This window comes from Muscardinus avellanarius (genome assembly GCF_963383645.1).
Source record: "Muscardinus avellanarius genome assembly, chromosome: 16".
Taxonomy (NCBI): Eukaryota; Metazoa; Chordata; class Mammalia; order Rodentia; family Gliridae; genus Muscardinus; species Muscardinus avellanarius.
In genome coordinates this window covers 46503058-46519331 of record NC_137802.1, presented here as the reverse complement: position 1 = coordinate 46519331, position 16274 = coordinate 46503058, and the positions used below count along the sequence as shown (strand labels likewise).

General features: G+C 43.8%; 1 protein-coding gene across 1 annotated transcript in view; it reads left to right on the top strand.

Moving 5' to 3' along the window:
* Window positions 1-15849, top strand: part of CALCOCO2 (calcium binding and coiled-coil domain 2) — a 39074-nt gene extending 23225 nt beyond the window's left edge. Inside the window, exons 8-13 of the mRNA XM_080713721.1 lie at window positions 2269-2391; window positions 2638-2724; window positions 7537-7632; window positions 11568-11703; window positions 14973-15001; window positions 15585-15849. Of these exons, the coding sequence (XP_080569847.1) occupies window positions 2269-2391; window positions 2638-2724; window positions 7537-7632; window positions 11568-11703; window positions 14973-15001; window positions 15585-15746 (633 nt within the window). The 3' untranslated portion in view covers window positions 15747-15849. The remainder of the gene's footprint in view (window positions 1-2268; window positions 2392-2637; window positions 2725-7536; window positions 7633-11567; window positions 11704-14972; window positions 15002-15584) is intronic.
* Window positions 15850-16274: the final 425 nt, after the last annotated feature.

Genomic DNA, 16274 nt, shown 5'->3' with positions numbered 1-16274 from the left:
GAGACAGGAGGATCGCGGTTCACAGACAGCCTCAGCTACTTAATGAGGTCCTTTGCAACTCAGTGAGACCTGTTTCAAAAAAATAAAGAAAAAAAAATAGGGCTGAGGTGTCACTCAGAGGTAGAATGCTTCTGGGTTCCATCCCCACTACTGCAAAAGAATAAAAAATAGCAGGGTGTGGTGACGTATGCTTGTAATCCCAGCATTTGGGAGGCTGAGACCAGAGGATCGCGGTTCGCGGACAGCCTCAGCTACTTAGTGAAGCCCTTTCCAACTCAGACCCTGTTTCAAAATAAAGAATAAAAATTGGGCTGGGCAGTGTAGTTCGGAGGTAGAATGCCCCCTGGGCTACATCTCCAGTACCAAAAAAATAAATAAAATAAAAATAGCCGGGCGGGGTGGCGCATGCTTGTAGTCCCCGCACTTGGGAGGCTGAGACAGGAGGATCACGCAGGTTCGAAGACAGCCTCAGCTACTTAGTGAGGCTCTCAGCAACTTAGTGAGACCCTGTTTCCAAATAAAATATAAAATGGGTCTGGTAGTATAGCCTGGAGGTAGAAAGCCTCTGGGTTCCATCCACCTCCAGTACCAACAAAAAAATTAATTAATTAATTAATTTAATTATAATAAAATAGAGCCAGGTATGGTGGTGGTACACACTTTTAATCTCATTACATGGGAGGCTGAAATAAGAGGATCACAGGTTCGCAGCCAACCTCAGCTACTCTGTAAGGCCCACTGAAACTTAGACCGTTTCGAAATAAAGAATAAAATAGGGCTGGGAGTGTAGCTTAGAAGGGGAATGCCCCTGGATTCAATCTCCAGTACCACGAAAAAATAAAATAAAAAGCAAAATAGGGCTGAAGGTGTAAATCCCCAGTATCATCAAAAAATATTTTTTAAGATGTTCTAAGGAGCCGGGCGTGGGGGCGCACGCTTGTAAATCCCCTGGCTTGGGAGGCGGAGACAGGAGGATCGTGCAGGTTCGGAGCCAGCCTCGCTGGCTTAAGAGACCCTGTTTCCAAATAAAAAGTATAAAACAGGTCTGGGAGTGTAGCCTGGAGGTAGAAAGGTTTCCAGGAACCCCAGTACCACCAAAAAAAAAAAAAAAAAAAAAATATTCTAAGGGATTTTTGGCCATTGGGAGTTGCTAGGGAAACACAGCTCTTTTTTTTTTTTTTTTTTTTTTTTCCCAGTACTGGGGATTGAAACCATGTGTGTTCTATCTCCTAGCTACACCTTCAGCCCTATATTTTATATTCTTTTTTTTTTTTTTTTTTTTTTTTTTTTTTTTTTTTTTTTTTTGGTGGTACTGGGGTTCCTGGAATCCCTTCTATCTCCGGGCTACACTCCCAGACCTATTTTTATACTTTTTATATTTGGAAACAGGGTCTCTTAAGACAGCGCACACGGCTGGCTTCGAACCTGTGCAAGCCTCCTGTCTCCGCCTCCCAAGTGCGGGGATTACAACAAGAGTGCGCCACCATGCCCGGCCTTTATATTCTTTTTTTTTTTTCTTTTCTTTTTTGGTACTTGGAATGGAACCCAGGGCTTTTTACCCCCAGGCTACACTCCCAGACCTATTTTATATTTCGTTTGGAAACAGGGTTTCACTAAGTTGCTGACAGTCTCACTAAGTAGCTGAGGTTGGCTTCAAACCTACAGAATCCTCCTGTCTCAGCCTCCCAAGTGTTGGGATTACAAACATGTACCACCACACCCAGCTTTATTCTTTATTTTGAAACAGAGTCTCAACTAAATTGGGGAGGGCTTCACTAAGTAGCCTAGGCTGGCAGCAAACCTGTGATCCTCCTGTCTCAAGCCTCCCGAGTATTGGGATTACAAGTATGTGTTACCATACCAGACTCAGCTTTATGTTGTTTGTTTGTTTGTTTGGTGGTACTGGGGGTGGAACCCAGGGGGTTTTCTACCTCCAGGCTATACTTCTAGACCTATTTTATACTTTATTTGGAAACATGGTCTCACTAAGTAGCTGAGGCTGGCTTCAAACCTGTGCGATCCTCCTGTCTCAGCCTCCCAAGCGCAGGGATTACCAGCATGTGCCACCACACCCGGCTCCAAGCTCTATTTTTATTCCTCATTTGAAACAGGATTTCAGTAAGTTGTAGAGGGCCTCCCTGAGCTGAGACTGGTCACGAACCTGTGATCCTCCCGTCTTAGCCTCCCAAATACTGGAATTATACGTTTGTGGCGCCATGTCCATCTCCTGCTTTTATACCTTTGTGGTATTCACTACTTTTGCTTTAGGCTCAGCTATCAACTCAAGAGAAAGAAATGGAGAAACTTGTTCAAGGAGATCAAGCTAAGACAGAAGAGTTGGAGACTCTGAAAAAGGAAAATGGTCAACTCCTTCTCAGTTTAACTCAACAGGTAGAGCCATGGAAGGTTATATAATTTTCTGGTATTTCCACGAGAATATACATTGTTCTTTCTTTATCATGTACCTGAGTCTCAGAGGAAGCAGTCTTGTGAGGTTATCTCATGATCTTACTGGGCAACCGAGAGACGTACCTCTCCCTCTGCTTCCTACTTGCTCAGGAGTTCAGCAGGCCCTTCCCTGGGTGGTATGTGTGTGGGGGTTTCCCATCATTGATACTGAAGTTTGTTTTTCTACAGAGGGAGCACCAGAAGAAGCTTGAGCAGACAGTGGAGGATATGAAAAAGAAAGAAACTACTGCAGCGAAGAAACAACAGGAGTTAATGGCATGTCTGTCTTTGCATGGCTATGTGGGAGAGGGCCTGAAGAAAGGAAGGGGGGAGGGTCTGTTTTCAGGTGACAAAGAAGATAAATAAGGCTGATTAGAATACTTCTAGATATTTTACTTTCTATCCAAAAGATCAGAGAATTTACAAAGTGTTTGGGGAAATGGGCATGTCTAATGTGTGATGAGTGATGCAGGAGTATTGAAAGTTAAACTGTTATGCCAGGCGTGGTGGCGCACGCTTGTAATACCCACACTTGGGAGGCTGAGACAGGAGGATCACGCAGGTTTGGAGCCAGCTTCAGCTGGCTTAAGAGACCCTGTTTCCAAATAAAATATAAAATAGGTCTGGGAGTATAGTCTGGAGGTAAAAGGCCCCTGGGTTGCATCCCCAGTACCACCAAAAAAAAAAGTTAAAACGTCATGACAGTCATATTGGCATGCACCTATAACCCTAGTCCTTGGCTAAAACAGGAGAATCAGGTTTGAAGTGAGCCTCCACAATTTTTCGTGAGGCCCTCTTCATTTTTTGAGACCCTGTTTCAAAATTTAAAAAAAAAAAAGTTTTTTAGAGCTGGGGGTGTAGCTCAGAGGTAGACCCTGGGTTTACTCTCCAGCACCAAAATAAATAAAATAGATAAGGAATAGAGATGGGGGTATAGCTTGGAGGTAGAAAGCCCCTGGGTTCAATCCCCAGTACCAAAAAAAGACAAGAAAACATCAACAAGTTATAGCACATATATCCTTGGGCTAGAAATCATACAGAATAATTTCTAGTCTCTCCTGTAATTATTGAGGGACACAAATGAATGGTTATAAAGAGTCTACAAGAGGCAATCATAAAACTCCTAGCAAATTGTTATAATATGTGAGCAGTTATCATAAACCAGTTACATTAATGAAAGCCTAATTGATAGTTTCTTATAATATATTGTTGGAAAAGAAGCCTCCTGATGCTGACAGGTGCTGGAAACTATTTTCTGAATTGATGTAAGGTCATGAGAAATCCTAATGTTTGGGGTTATCCAACTATTGGAATGTAGCTCATACTAGGGGTGCATCATTTATTTATTCAATCATCTTCAGTCAATTACTGTTGCGGCCAGCCTCAGCTACTTAGTAAGGCCCTCCATAACTTAGTAAGACCCTGTTTCAAAATAAAGAATCAGCCGGGCGTGGTGGCGCACGCTTGTAATCCCCGCGCTTGGGAGGCAGAGACAGGAAGATTGCACCGGTTCGAAGCCAGCCACACGCGCCGGCTTAGGAGACCCTGTTTCCAAATAAAAATATAAAATAGGTCTGGGAGTGTAGCCCGGAGGTAGAAGGGCTTCCAGGAACCCCAGTACCACAAAATAAATAAATAAATAAATAAATAAATAAATAAATAAATAAATAAATAAATAAATAAATTAAAAAAATCAAAAATAGGAACCGGGCGTGGTGTCGTACACTTGTAATCCCAGCATTCGGGAGGCGGAGACAGGAGGATCACAGATCGCGGCCAGCCTCAGCCTACTTAGTGAGGCCCTCTGCAACTTAGTGAGACCCTGTTTCAAAATAAAGAATAAAAAATAGGGCAGGGGCTGCAGCTCGGAGATCAAATGCCCCTGGGTTCCATCCCCAGACCCGCAAAAAAAAAAAAAAAAAAGGGCAGGAATGTAGCTCGGAGGTCGAATACCCCTGGATTCAAACTCCAGACCCACAAAAAAATAAAATAAAATAGGGCAGGGGGTGTACCTCAGAGGTCAAATGCCCCTGGGTTCCAGACCCACAAAAAAAAAAAAAAAAAAATTTAAGGAAAATAAAGAGTAGAACAAAGTTTTCAAAGCACTTGCATGGTGCTTTTTACAAATTGAATTATCAACATTTGAAAATGAGAATATTTCTCATAAAAACTTATATTTCTAGCTATTTTTGAAAAATTTGCCAGAGAATCTGGCAGCATCAAACCCATATTTCTACATAGCAGCAATATCTGGGCCTGAGTAGCTACTGTGCACTTCATTTATTTATTTAATTTTTGTGTGTGTGGTACTGAAGATTGAATGCAAGGGAGCATTCTACCTCTGAGCCATACTCCAGGCCCATTTAATTTTTTGTTTTGAAAGAGGGTCTCACTCAGTTACTATGCACTGGCCTCAATCCCTCAGTCCCAAGTGGAGAAATTATAATTGGGAGTTGCGTTCCACCACACTTGGTTACTGTGCACTTGAGATAGGTTGTGTGTTGTCTGTCTTGTTTGAAACAGGGTCTCATTAAGTTGCAAAGGGCCTCACTAAGTAGCTGAGGCTGTCCAAGAACCGCGATCCTCTGGTCTCAGCCGCCCGAATGCTGGGATTACAAGCATGCGCCACCACGCCCAGCTTACTTCCAGCCCTTTTATTTATTTTGGTACATTTTATATTTTTAATTTTGAAATGGATCTCACTAAGTTGCTGAGAGTCTGGCTAAATTGCTGAGGCTATCGCCTCAAACTTGTGATCCTCCTGTCTGAGCCTTCCAAATACTAGGATTGCAGGCCTGTACTACCACACCCAGCTTCACTATTTTTATTTCTTTGTTAAGGTACTAGAGATTGAACCCAGAGCCTCACACACCCTAGGCAAGTGCTTTGCCACTGAGCACTATTATTTTATTTTGAGAAGGCGTTTGCTAAATTGCCCAGGATGGCCTAAACTTGCCTCCCAAGAAGCTGGAATTACAGGTGTGTGCCAGCTTCTTTGAGTTTTTGTTTGTTTGATGCTAGAAATTAAACCCAAGGTTTTGCTGGGCATGGTGGCACAGTCCTGTAATTCTAGTACTTGGGAGGCTGAGATAGGATGAAAAATTTGAGGACAGCCTCAATACATAATAAGACTCATCAACCTAACAAGACCCTGTTTCAAAAAATAAATAAGCCGGGCGTGGTGGCACACGCTTGTAATCCCAGTACTTGGGAGGCTGAGACAGGAGGATTGCACAAGTTTGAAGCCAGCCTCAGCTACTTAGTGAGGCTCTCAGCAATTTAGTGAGACCTTGTTTCCAAATAAAATATAATATAGGTCTGGGAGTGTAGCCCAAAGGTAGAAAGCCTGTGAGTTCCATCCCCAGCACCACAATAAATAAATAAATAAATAAATAAATAAATAAATAAACCCTGAGTTTTGCATAGACTAAGCATGTGTTCTACCCTTGAGCCATACCTCAGCCCAGTCTTCACTGTTTTGTTGCAGTCAATTCCTTCAATTCAGTCAGTACTTAATTTTAAGCACATGTGAATTTATGATTTCTGAGAGAGCAAAGAATTTAGATTTTTTATTAATGTATTAATTGTACAAATTAATAGATCTCACTATGACATTTCTGTACATACGTATATCATACTTTGATCATGCCCACCCTCCCTTCTACTGTTTCTTACCCTGTTTACTCTCCCCATCTCCCACCTAGTCCCAGCTAATCCCTCGAGAAATAAGTTTTAGTTTCTACTTATTTAAGGTTTGAACTTCCTGTGACAGGTCTGGGTTTCCTTGGTTTTCATGGAATATTTTTATAGATTCAAGGGCTATCCACCTGTCATAGCAGTTTTTTAAAAATTCTTCAGACATCCAAAAGGCCTCTAACTATATGGACTGTGTGTCTTATGCTTTAGGAGCCTAAGAACAAGAAAACAAGAGTGGAGGAGCAGTTAGTACAAGAGGTGGAACGCCTAAAGGCAAAGGTAGAGGCCGGGAAAGCCTGTTTCTTAGAGAAGTACAAAGAGTGCCAACGACTCCACAAACAGATCAGGCAGCTCAGGGCTGCTGCGCTGGTAGGTGACAGAGATGAGGGCCCAGGAAAGCCAGGGGCGCGAAAGCTTGTGGTCCTTAGACCAGGCCCAGAAAACGTCCACTCTTGTTAAGGAGAGAGATTTCCTGCTAAAAAGGGCGGGGTGGCGTGTGAGGCCAGAGGGAAAGAGGGGTCCCTGGAAGTCTAGGCCCCAGCCCGGGCCTGCGTCTCGGGAAGGCTTTGTAACACTGAGCAGGTTTTGTGCAGACTCAGATAGTCCTCTCTTCTTTCTGCCTTTTGAGGAAGTGAAGCAGGAACAGAAGAGCCAGCAGGAGCCAGTGGGGATGGGGACCAAGGAGCCTGCAGCCAGCGCCGTCATCGGGTAGCCCCTCCAGTTACTACCGCAGGCTCAGCTAGAAGTGCGCAGCAGTTGGGGCACCAACATTCAAATAAAAAAGCTTGGAACAAAACCCACAACTAGTAGGTTTAGCTTAAGTGTCTCTGTGAGACACGCGCATGTGTACGAATGCAGGTTGGAGATGGGCAGTGCTGAAGCACGAACCTACCTAGGTCAGCCCTCCATTCTGGGAAGCTCAAGACCTCCGTCTGGGCTCCTTGTGGCCTGGGACAAGGAGCCTCTTCCAGCCTCTTCCTTCCTCCATGGAACTTGAGCCTCGGACACCAGTCCTCACACGGGGAGGCAGTCACACCAACCTAGGCCTACACACTGCAGGCTCCATGGAGTGAGGTGTTTATTCAGAACAAACAGGGTTGTTTTGTGGTTGGGTGGGATTAGGCAAGGTTCCAGTTAGCCCTGATTTTGATATGTCGGTCTTGAGGGTTTCCCCAAGCTGCCTTTTTCTCTCTTTGGTCACTCCCAGCTAAATCAGCTCCTACCTCCAGCCTCCGCCTTTCCCCAGCATGCCCATGCCAGCTCTGGCCTCTGCTCTGCCCTTGGCCCACACCTCAGGCCTGTCCCTTTCAAAGGTCAGATCCTCTCCAGTCTTCTGCCTCGGGCCCAGATTGCAGTATGTGATCCTAATTCTGATTTTGTTGTTACTGACAGGATGAAAACATGGACCTGTCAAGAAAAGTGAGTGAGAATAAGATTATATGTGACGTTCTGCAGAGAGAGAAAGAGAGACTGGAAAAAGAAAATGATGTAAGTCTATGAAAGAATAGAAAGCCCAAGGCTTTGAGAGGAAGGACCTGGATGGCCCTGAGATATGGCAACAACATGGAAAGTTGAATAAATTGGCCCTTTCTGGGACAGTGGGTGAAACTGCTGCTCCAAAACGAAGAATAAATTTAATCTAGTTTACTAATCTACCATAAAACCTTTCTTTGTTCTAAATTGGAACTTGTTTGGCATAGCAGTAGTCTTTTATCCTTTTATTTTTTTTATTTTTTGTGGAACTGGGGATTGAATTCAGGGCATTCTACCTACAAGCTACACCCCCCGCCCTGTTTTTTTATTCTTTATTTGGAAACAGGGTCTCACAGAGTAGTGAAGGGCCTCACTAAGTAGTTGAGGCTGTCCAAAAACCTGCAATCCCTGTCTCAGCCTCCCAAGTACTGGGATTGCCCACACCCAGCGGAAGTAGTGGTCTTAAAAAAAGCAGCCTTGTTAAAGACCTAGCTTATTTGCTTTTAACATCACAGCTATTGTATTGTCTTTTTGGGAGGGTGGTGTGACCTCCTACATCGATTATATGCTAGCTAGAGACCCCTTTCCTTCAACACATGTTTTTCCTTTTTCTCCACTACCAAGCTAAGAGCAGAAGTAGTGGTCTGCGCCAGTGCTGGACCCATGGTGGGCCTTCCTAATGCTGTGCTCACGCTCTTCGTCAGTTCGCACACTTATCCAACTCATTATTATCTGCTGCATATTAAACACTAATTTGCTGGGTTTGTTTTGTATGTGTATAGCAACTGGCAATTGAACCTAGAGGCATTCTACCTCTGAGCTATATCCCAAGCCAGCCTGATTTTATTTGTTTGTGTGTGTGTGTGTTTGTTTTTGTGGTTCTGGGAATGGAACCTAGGAGTGTTCTGCCTCTGATCTACACTCCCAACCTTTTTTTATCCTTTATTTTGAAACAGAGTCTCACTAAATTGCTGAGGCTGGCTATGAACCTGCGATCCTCATGTCTCGGGCTCCCAAGTACTGGGATTATAATCATGAGCCACCACACCCAGCTCTGATTTTATTTATTTGGAAATAGGATCTTACTAAGTTCCAGAGGACCTCACTAAGTCACTGAGGCTGTCCTCAAACTTATGATCCTCCTATCTCAGCCTCCAAAGTACTGATATTACAAGCATGCACCACCATGTCAGGCTTAAGTTATTTCTGATTGCTTTGATTGACTGATCGAAGATGATGATAGCAGATAAAGTGATTGCACTTGAAGTCACTCTCATGCCCAGCATTAAAGAACTAGGTGTCTATGCATTCTCCCTGTTACAGTTAGATCTACACCTCCAGCAATTTGTGTGTGTGTGTTACTGGGGTGGAACCCAGGGGCTTTTCTACCTCTGGGCTATACTCCCAGACCTATTTTATACCTTATTTGGAAACAGGGTCTCACTAAGTTTTTGAGAGTCTCGCTCAGTAGATGGCTTTGAACCTATGCGATCCTCCTCTCTCAGCCTCCCAAGTGCTGAGATTACAAGTGTGCGCCACCATGCCTGGCTCCACCTCCAGCAGTTTTGAATCTCTACCCTTGCTGTACCTTTCTGGGCTATGCCTCCAAGTAACCACTTCTACTGTTGTTGCTGGGTCTTTTTTTTTTTTCTTTTTCTTTTTTAAGTTGTGGTTAACAAAGCTGGGTATGATGGTATACTCTTGTAATTTTAGTACTTGAGAGGCTGAAACAGGAGGATTGCAGGCTTGTGGTCAGCCTCAGCTACTTAATGAGGCCTCTGCAATTTACTGAGACCTTGTTTCAAAGTAAAGGATAAAAAGGGCAGAGCTGGGTGTGGTAGCATACACTTGTAATCCTAGTACTTGGGAAACTGAGACAGGAAGATCATAGGTTCAAAGATAGCGTCAGGAAGTAATGACACACCCATCAACCTAGTGAGACCCTGTCTCCAAATAAGAAATAAAAACTGGTCTGGATTGTAGTTCAAAGGTAGAATGTTCCTGTGTTCAATCCCCCCAATACTGCAAAAATAAAATTAATTGTGGTTAACAAACCCCGTATAACATTAAATGTACTATTTTAATAATTTTAAGTATATAGTCCAGTAGTATTAAATAAATTCACATTGTTGGACAACAAATCTCCAAAATTTTTCATTTTGCAAGCCGTGCGCAGTGGTGCATGCTTGTAATCCTCTTTGGGAGGCTGACAGGAGGATCCGGGTTGACGGCCAGCCTCAGCTACTTAGTGAGGCCCTCTGCAACTTAGAGAAACCCTGTTTCAAAATAAAGAATAAAAAATAGGGCTGGGGTTATAGCTCAGAGGTAGAATGCCTCTGGGTTTAATCCCTAGTACCACCAAAAAAAAGAATTTTTTGCCGGGCGTGGTGGCACACGCTTGTAATCCCTGCGCTTGGGAGGCTGAGACAGGAGGATCGCACGGGTTCGAAGCCAGCCTCAGCTACTTAGTGAGGCTCTCAGCAACTTAGTGAGACCCTGTTTCCAAATAAAATATTAAAAAAGGTCTGGGAGTATAGCCTGGAGGTAGAAAGCCTCTGGGTTCCACCCCCAGTACCACCAAAAAAAAAAAAATTTTTTTTTTCATCTTGCAACACTGAATCGCAACACTCACTAAAAACCAACTCTCCTTTGATAACTACTACTCCTTGTGTTTGTTTGTATATTTTGTTTTGTTTTTGTGGTACTGGGGACTCTGATCTACACCCCCAACCCAATTTTATTTTTTATGTTGAAACAGAGTCTTGCTAAGTTGCCAAGATTGATCTTGAACCTTCAGTCCTTGAGTCTGAGCCTCTGAAGTACTGGGATTATAAATATGGGCCACTACATTAGCTACTCTTGATTATGTTATTTGTGCCAATGTGTTTTGTGATTGCAGAAGGCCTATTTCTAGTCTTATTCTCATTCTGTTAACTTAGATGATTACATATTAAGTTTGAAATCCAATTTTCCTGGTTAGTCTGAAGGTCAAGGGGCAGGTAACATACAAATTGCAACATGAAAAAAGAAATTTAAGCCGGGTGTAGTATCACTTGTAATCGCAGTACTTGGGAGGCTGAGACAGGAGGATCACAGGTTCAAGGATAGCCTCAGCAAATAGTGAAACTATCATCAACCTAGTAAGACCCTGTTTCAAAATAAAAATAAAATAGGATTTGAGCTGGGCATGGTGGTACATGCTTGTAATTCTAATATTTATGAGGCTGAGACAGGAGGATGGACATGTTCACAGACAGCTCCAGCAACTTAGTGAGTCCCTCTGCAACTTAGTGAGACCCTGTTTTAAGATAAAGAATAAAAATAGGGTTGGGGGTATAGCTCAGAGGTAGAAAGTGCCTGGGTTCCACCCCCAGTACTGCAAAAATAAATAAATAAATAAATAAATAAATAAATAAATAAATAAATAATAAAACATAGGGCTAGGGGTATAGCTCAGAGGTAGAATGCCCCTGAGTTCAATTCCCAGTACTGCAAATATATAAACAATATACATACAAATATATATTTTTTTTAATTTTATTTATTTATTTATTGGTGGTACTGGGGTTCCTGGAAGCCCTTCTACCTCCGGGCTACACTCCCAGACCTATTTTTACATTTTTATTTGGAAAAAGGGTTTCCTAATCCAGCGCGTGTGGCTGGCTTTGAGCCTGCGCGATCCTCCTGTCTCTGCCTCCCAAGCGTGGGGATTACAAGTGTGCGCCACCACGCCCGGCCTAAACAAAATATATTTAAATTCAGATATAAAAAGTTCACATCTTTGGACTACTGAGGCTGCTGCTTCCCCTTTTGAAGAATTGTGGCTTACCATTTACTGGGCTTCAGGATTCATTGTTCATTGAGAACTGCTGTAGTAGACATCTAACCAGCTCCTGATGGGCCTTTGTTGTTGTCTTTTAATGTGTTTCTAAATTCTCCTCTATCCTTAGCTCATAAAGAGGGAGAACAGCAGATTGCTGAATTACATGGGTCTGGATTTTGACTCTTTGCCATATCAAGGGCCTACTTCCGATCAAGAAGGTGCCAGACCAAATCCAGGTCTTGTCTACGGAAACCCATATTCTGGTAAGACAGCTTTGCCATTCTAACTGGAAGGTCCTTGCCTGCATCCCTTTCCCCCACTAAATTTTTTTCTTGTATGAAATGCTAATTAAGACCAATCTCATTGTTAAGACTTGCTGGGCAGAAACTGAGGACCCAATTGAAAGATTGCCAGGCGAGAAGTGTTAATTGAGAAATAAATCTGAATCTAGAAGACGCAAATCAGATCATTCGCCTAGAGGCAGCAGACACAAATTGAGTCCCACGGCTATATTCCAAATGTATAAATCAGAGAAATGTCTTTGTGTAAAAGATATACACATGCAAAGCGATGGAAGCTAATTAGGTTTGGAAATGGAAGCAGGAAAGGCAGGTTAAGCTGCCCAGAAACTGGCAGTTACGGCAGCGCCTTCCCCAACACCCCACAGCCCTACCAGGGTGCAGGAGTGTGCTCCACTGCAGCTCTAAAATGGTAAGGCAGAGCCGGGCGTGGTGGCACATGCTGTAATCCCAGCATTTGGGAGGCTGAGACTAGAGGATCCTGGTTCGCAGCCAGCCTTAGCTACTTAGTGAGGTCCTCTGCAACTGAGTGAGACCCTGTTTCAAAATAAAGAATTAAAAGATAGGGCAAGGGGTGTAGCTTGAAGGTCAAATGCCTCTGGGTTCCATCCCCAGACCCGCAAAAAAAAAATTTTATCTATCTATCTACCTATATATATGGGGGGGGGGGAGGTCTGGAAATATAGTCCAGAGGTAGAAAAGCCCCTGGCTTCCACCTCCAGTACCAAAAAAAAAAAAAGAAAAAGAAAAATTAGGGCTGGGAATGTAGCTCAGAGGTAGAATGTCCCTGGGTTCCATCCCTAGTACCGCAAAAAAAAAAAAAAAAAGAAAGAAACCAAATTGTTGGGAATGTAGCTCAGTGGTAGAATATTTGTGTAGTCCTAGGCACTATCTCCAGCACCATCACCAAAAACAAAGTAAATTACTTTTTTTTTTTTTTTTTGGTGGTACTGGGGATGGCTCCAAGAGCCATTCTATCTCCGAGCTACACTCCCAGCCCTATTTTTTATTCTTTATTTTGAAACCGTATCTCACTAATTTGCAGAGGGCTCACTAAGTAGCTGAGGCTGTCTGTGAACTGTGATCTTCCTGTGTCATCCTCCCAAATGCTGGAGTTACAAACAGGAGCCACCATGCCCAGCTATACCCCCAGGCCTATTTTTTATTCTTTATTTTTTTGAAACAGTCTCACTGAGTTGCAAAGAGCCTCACTAAGTAGCTGAGGCTGTCCACGAACCGTGATCCTCCTGTCTCAGTCTCCCAAATGCTGGAATTACAAGCATGCACCACCACGCCCGGCTCTATTTTATATTTTATTTAGAAACAGAGGTTGCTGAGAGCCTCACTAAGTAGCTGAGGCTGGCTTTGAACCTGCATCATCCTCCTGTCTCAGCCTCCCAAGGGCTGGGATTGCAAGTATGCACCACCACACACAGCTTTGTATAAAAATTTGAAAACATTACTACAGAGTGTTTACTGATGCATAAGCTGTGAAAATACAAGATGTACTTGGTAACATAACCATCCTCACAATTACAGATGTGGAGAGGCTAGAGGAATCCTGTCACATCTGTACATACTCCTCCCCACCCCGGAACTGGGGAAGGAACCAGGGATATTCTACCTCCTAGCCTATAGCCCCAGCCCTATTTTTATTCTTTTTTTTGAAACAGGGTCTCATTGAGTTGCAAAGGGCCTCACTAAGTAGCTGAGGCTGGCCATAAACCTGCAGTCCTTCAGTCTCAGCCTCCCTACTTCTGGGATTACAAGCATGCGCCACCATGCCCAGCAACTACTTTTTTTGTGTGTGGGTCTAGGGATGGAACCCAGGGGCGTTTGACCTCAGAGCTACAATCCCTGCTCTTTTTTTTTTTTTTTTTTTTTTTTTTGCGGGTCTGGAGATGGAACCCAGAGGCATTTGACATCTGAGCTATACCCCTGCCCTATTTTTCTTTATTTTGAAACAGGGTCTCACTAAGTTGCGGAGGGCCTCACTAAGTAGCTGAGACTGCGAACCGTGATCCTCTGGTCTCAGCCTCCCGAATGCTGGGATTACAGGCGTGCGCCACCCCCGGCCCCTGCTCTATTTTTTATTCTTTTCTTTTTTGGTGGTACTGGGAGTGGAACCCAGGGGCTTTCTACCTCCGGGCTATACTCCCAGACCTATTTTATATTTTATTTGGAAACAGAGTCTCACTAAGTTGCTGAGAGCCTCACTAAGCAGCTGAGGCTGGCTTTGAACCTGTGTGATCCTCCTGTCTCAGCCTCCCAAGCGCAGGGATTACAAGCGTGCGTCACCACGCCCTGCTTTTATTCTTTATTTTGAAACAAGGTCTCACTAAGTTGCAAAGGGCCTCACTAAGTAGCTGAAGCTATCAGTGAACCATGATCCTCCATCTCAGCCTCCTGAATTCTGGGGTTACAAGCGAGCGCCACCACACCTGTCCGGGCAACTACTTTTCAATTAACTGAAAAAAGGCAAAATATAACATCTATGAAACCTAAAAACATATATTTCATATATTTTTATATACAAGCATTTAACATAACATTATATAACATTATATATATATAGTTATTGAAAATGCCACTTCTTATACCGGGCATGGTGGCGCATGCTTGTAATCCCAGCATTCGGGAGGCTGAGACAGGAGGATCGTGGTTCGCAGACAGCCTCAGGTACTACTTAGTGAGGCCCTTTGCAACTTAGTGAGACCCTCTTTCAAAAATAAAGAATAAAAAATAGGGCAGGGGTGTAGTTCGGAGGTCGAATGCCCCTGGGTTCCATCCCAGCCCTGCCAAAAAAAGACAAAAAAAGAAAATGCCACTGGCTGGGTATGGTGGCGCACGCTTGTAATCCCCACGCTTGGGAGGCTGAGACAGGAGGCTCACACAGGTTCGAAGCCAGCCTCAGCTACTTAGTGAGGCTCTCAGCAACTAAGTGAGACCCTGTTTCCAAATAAAATATAAAATAGCTCTGGGAGCACAGCCCAGAGGTAGAAGGCCTCTAGGTTCCACCACCAGTACCACCAAAAGAAAAAAAAGAAAATGCCACTGCCTGATTTTTTTTTTCTCCCCCTAGCTTTTCTCTGACAGAAGTAAATGGTGCATATAAGGGAGACAGAGGCAGGCGGAGAGGGAATAAAGAAGCCTATAGAAAATATCTTTTAGAACCCAGCTGAAAATCAAGGGTGATAGTGTTTCATTCATTGAAGTCTTTTTCTTGCCCACAGGCATTCAAGAAAGTTCTGCCTCCAGCATGGTAAGTATTTGATTAATGAGATTCCATCCCCAGACCCGCAGAAAAGAAATAATAATAATATGAGATTTTATTTATTTATTCATTTTTTGGTGGTACTGGAGGTGGAACCCAGAGGCTTTCTACCTCCGGGCTATACTCCCAGACCTATTTTATATTTTATTTGAAAACAGGGTCTCACTAAGTTGCCGAGAGCCTCACTAAGCAGCTGAGGCTGGCTTTGAACCTGTGCGATCCTCCCGTCTCAGCCACCCAAGCGCGGGGATTACAAGCGTGCGCCACCACGCCCGGCTTTTATTCTTTATTTTGAAGTAGGGTCTCACTGAGTCGCAAAGGGCCTCACTATGTATGTAGCTGAGGCTGTCTGCGAACCTCGATCCTCCGTCTCAGCCTCCCAGGTACTAGGATCGCAAGCGTGCGCCCCCACGCTGGGTTATTCATGCTTTATTTCTTGAGCGCCTATCGTGTTTGTTCCCATCATAACTAGGCATTGAGGATCCATTTAAAACAAGATAGCTTTGTCTCTCTGCCACACAGAACTCATATTTGCACTGACCTGTTTGTTCTTCCTCCCTTCTTCATCAAGAAACACTTCGCCTGCAAATCTGGCTTTGCTGATGGAATCTGCGACCACACCTTGGAGCAGCAAATGCAGACCCTGCTTTTGAATTGTCCGATTTGCCAAAAGGCCTTCCTAGCGTCAGAGAAGCAGATCTTTGAAGACCACGTGTTCTGCCACTCTTTATAAGTGCCCCAGCCCGTTGGGTCTACACTGTGCATAGATTTTATCGAGTAGAACATAGAGCTTCTACTATATGTGAGTCAAAATCCTGCCTAACCTGAAATCTTTAGGGCCTTACTTAGGTCTGCTGCCCATAAGGTGGTCATGTCCACTCCCTATAGGACAGTGCTCGGAGCTTCTGCTTCCATCCTTGTGGTGACTACCTAAGTCACATAATTCTAGCTGTATCAGCCTCTCACCTACAGTGCCCATTCTTCCCGGAGACCCGAGTACAAGGGCCCTGGAAAGGAACTGACCTGGTTATTGTCTAGAGATCTGAGCTATACTAAGTGGTTATCTTCCAAGTTGTACCTTTGCCAATCAAGGCCAGCCCTTGAATATGTTGGTACTCTGTCCTTAGTTCTAGCCCTAAGGGTGGAGTTTGAGCAAAGCTTTCTTCCCTCTCTTCAGGCCTCTTTCTCTAACTGATTGTATTAAACAAGCCCAAAATGGCACAAGAATTCAGATGTCCTTTTTTTTTTTTTTTTTGCGGGT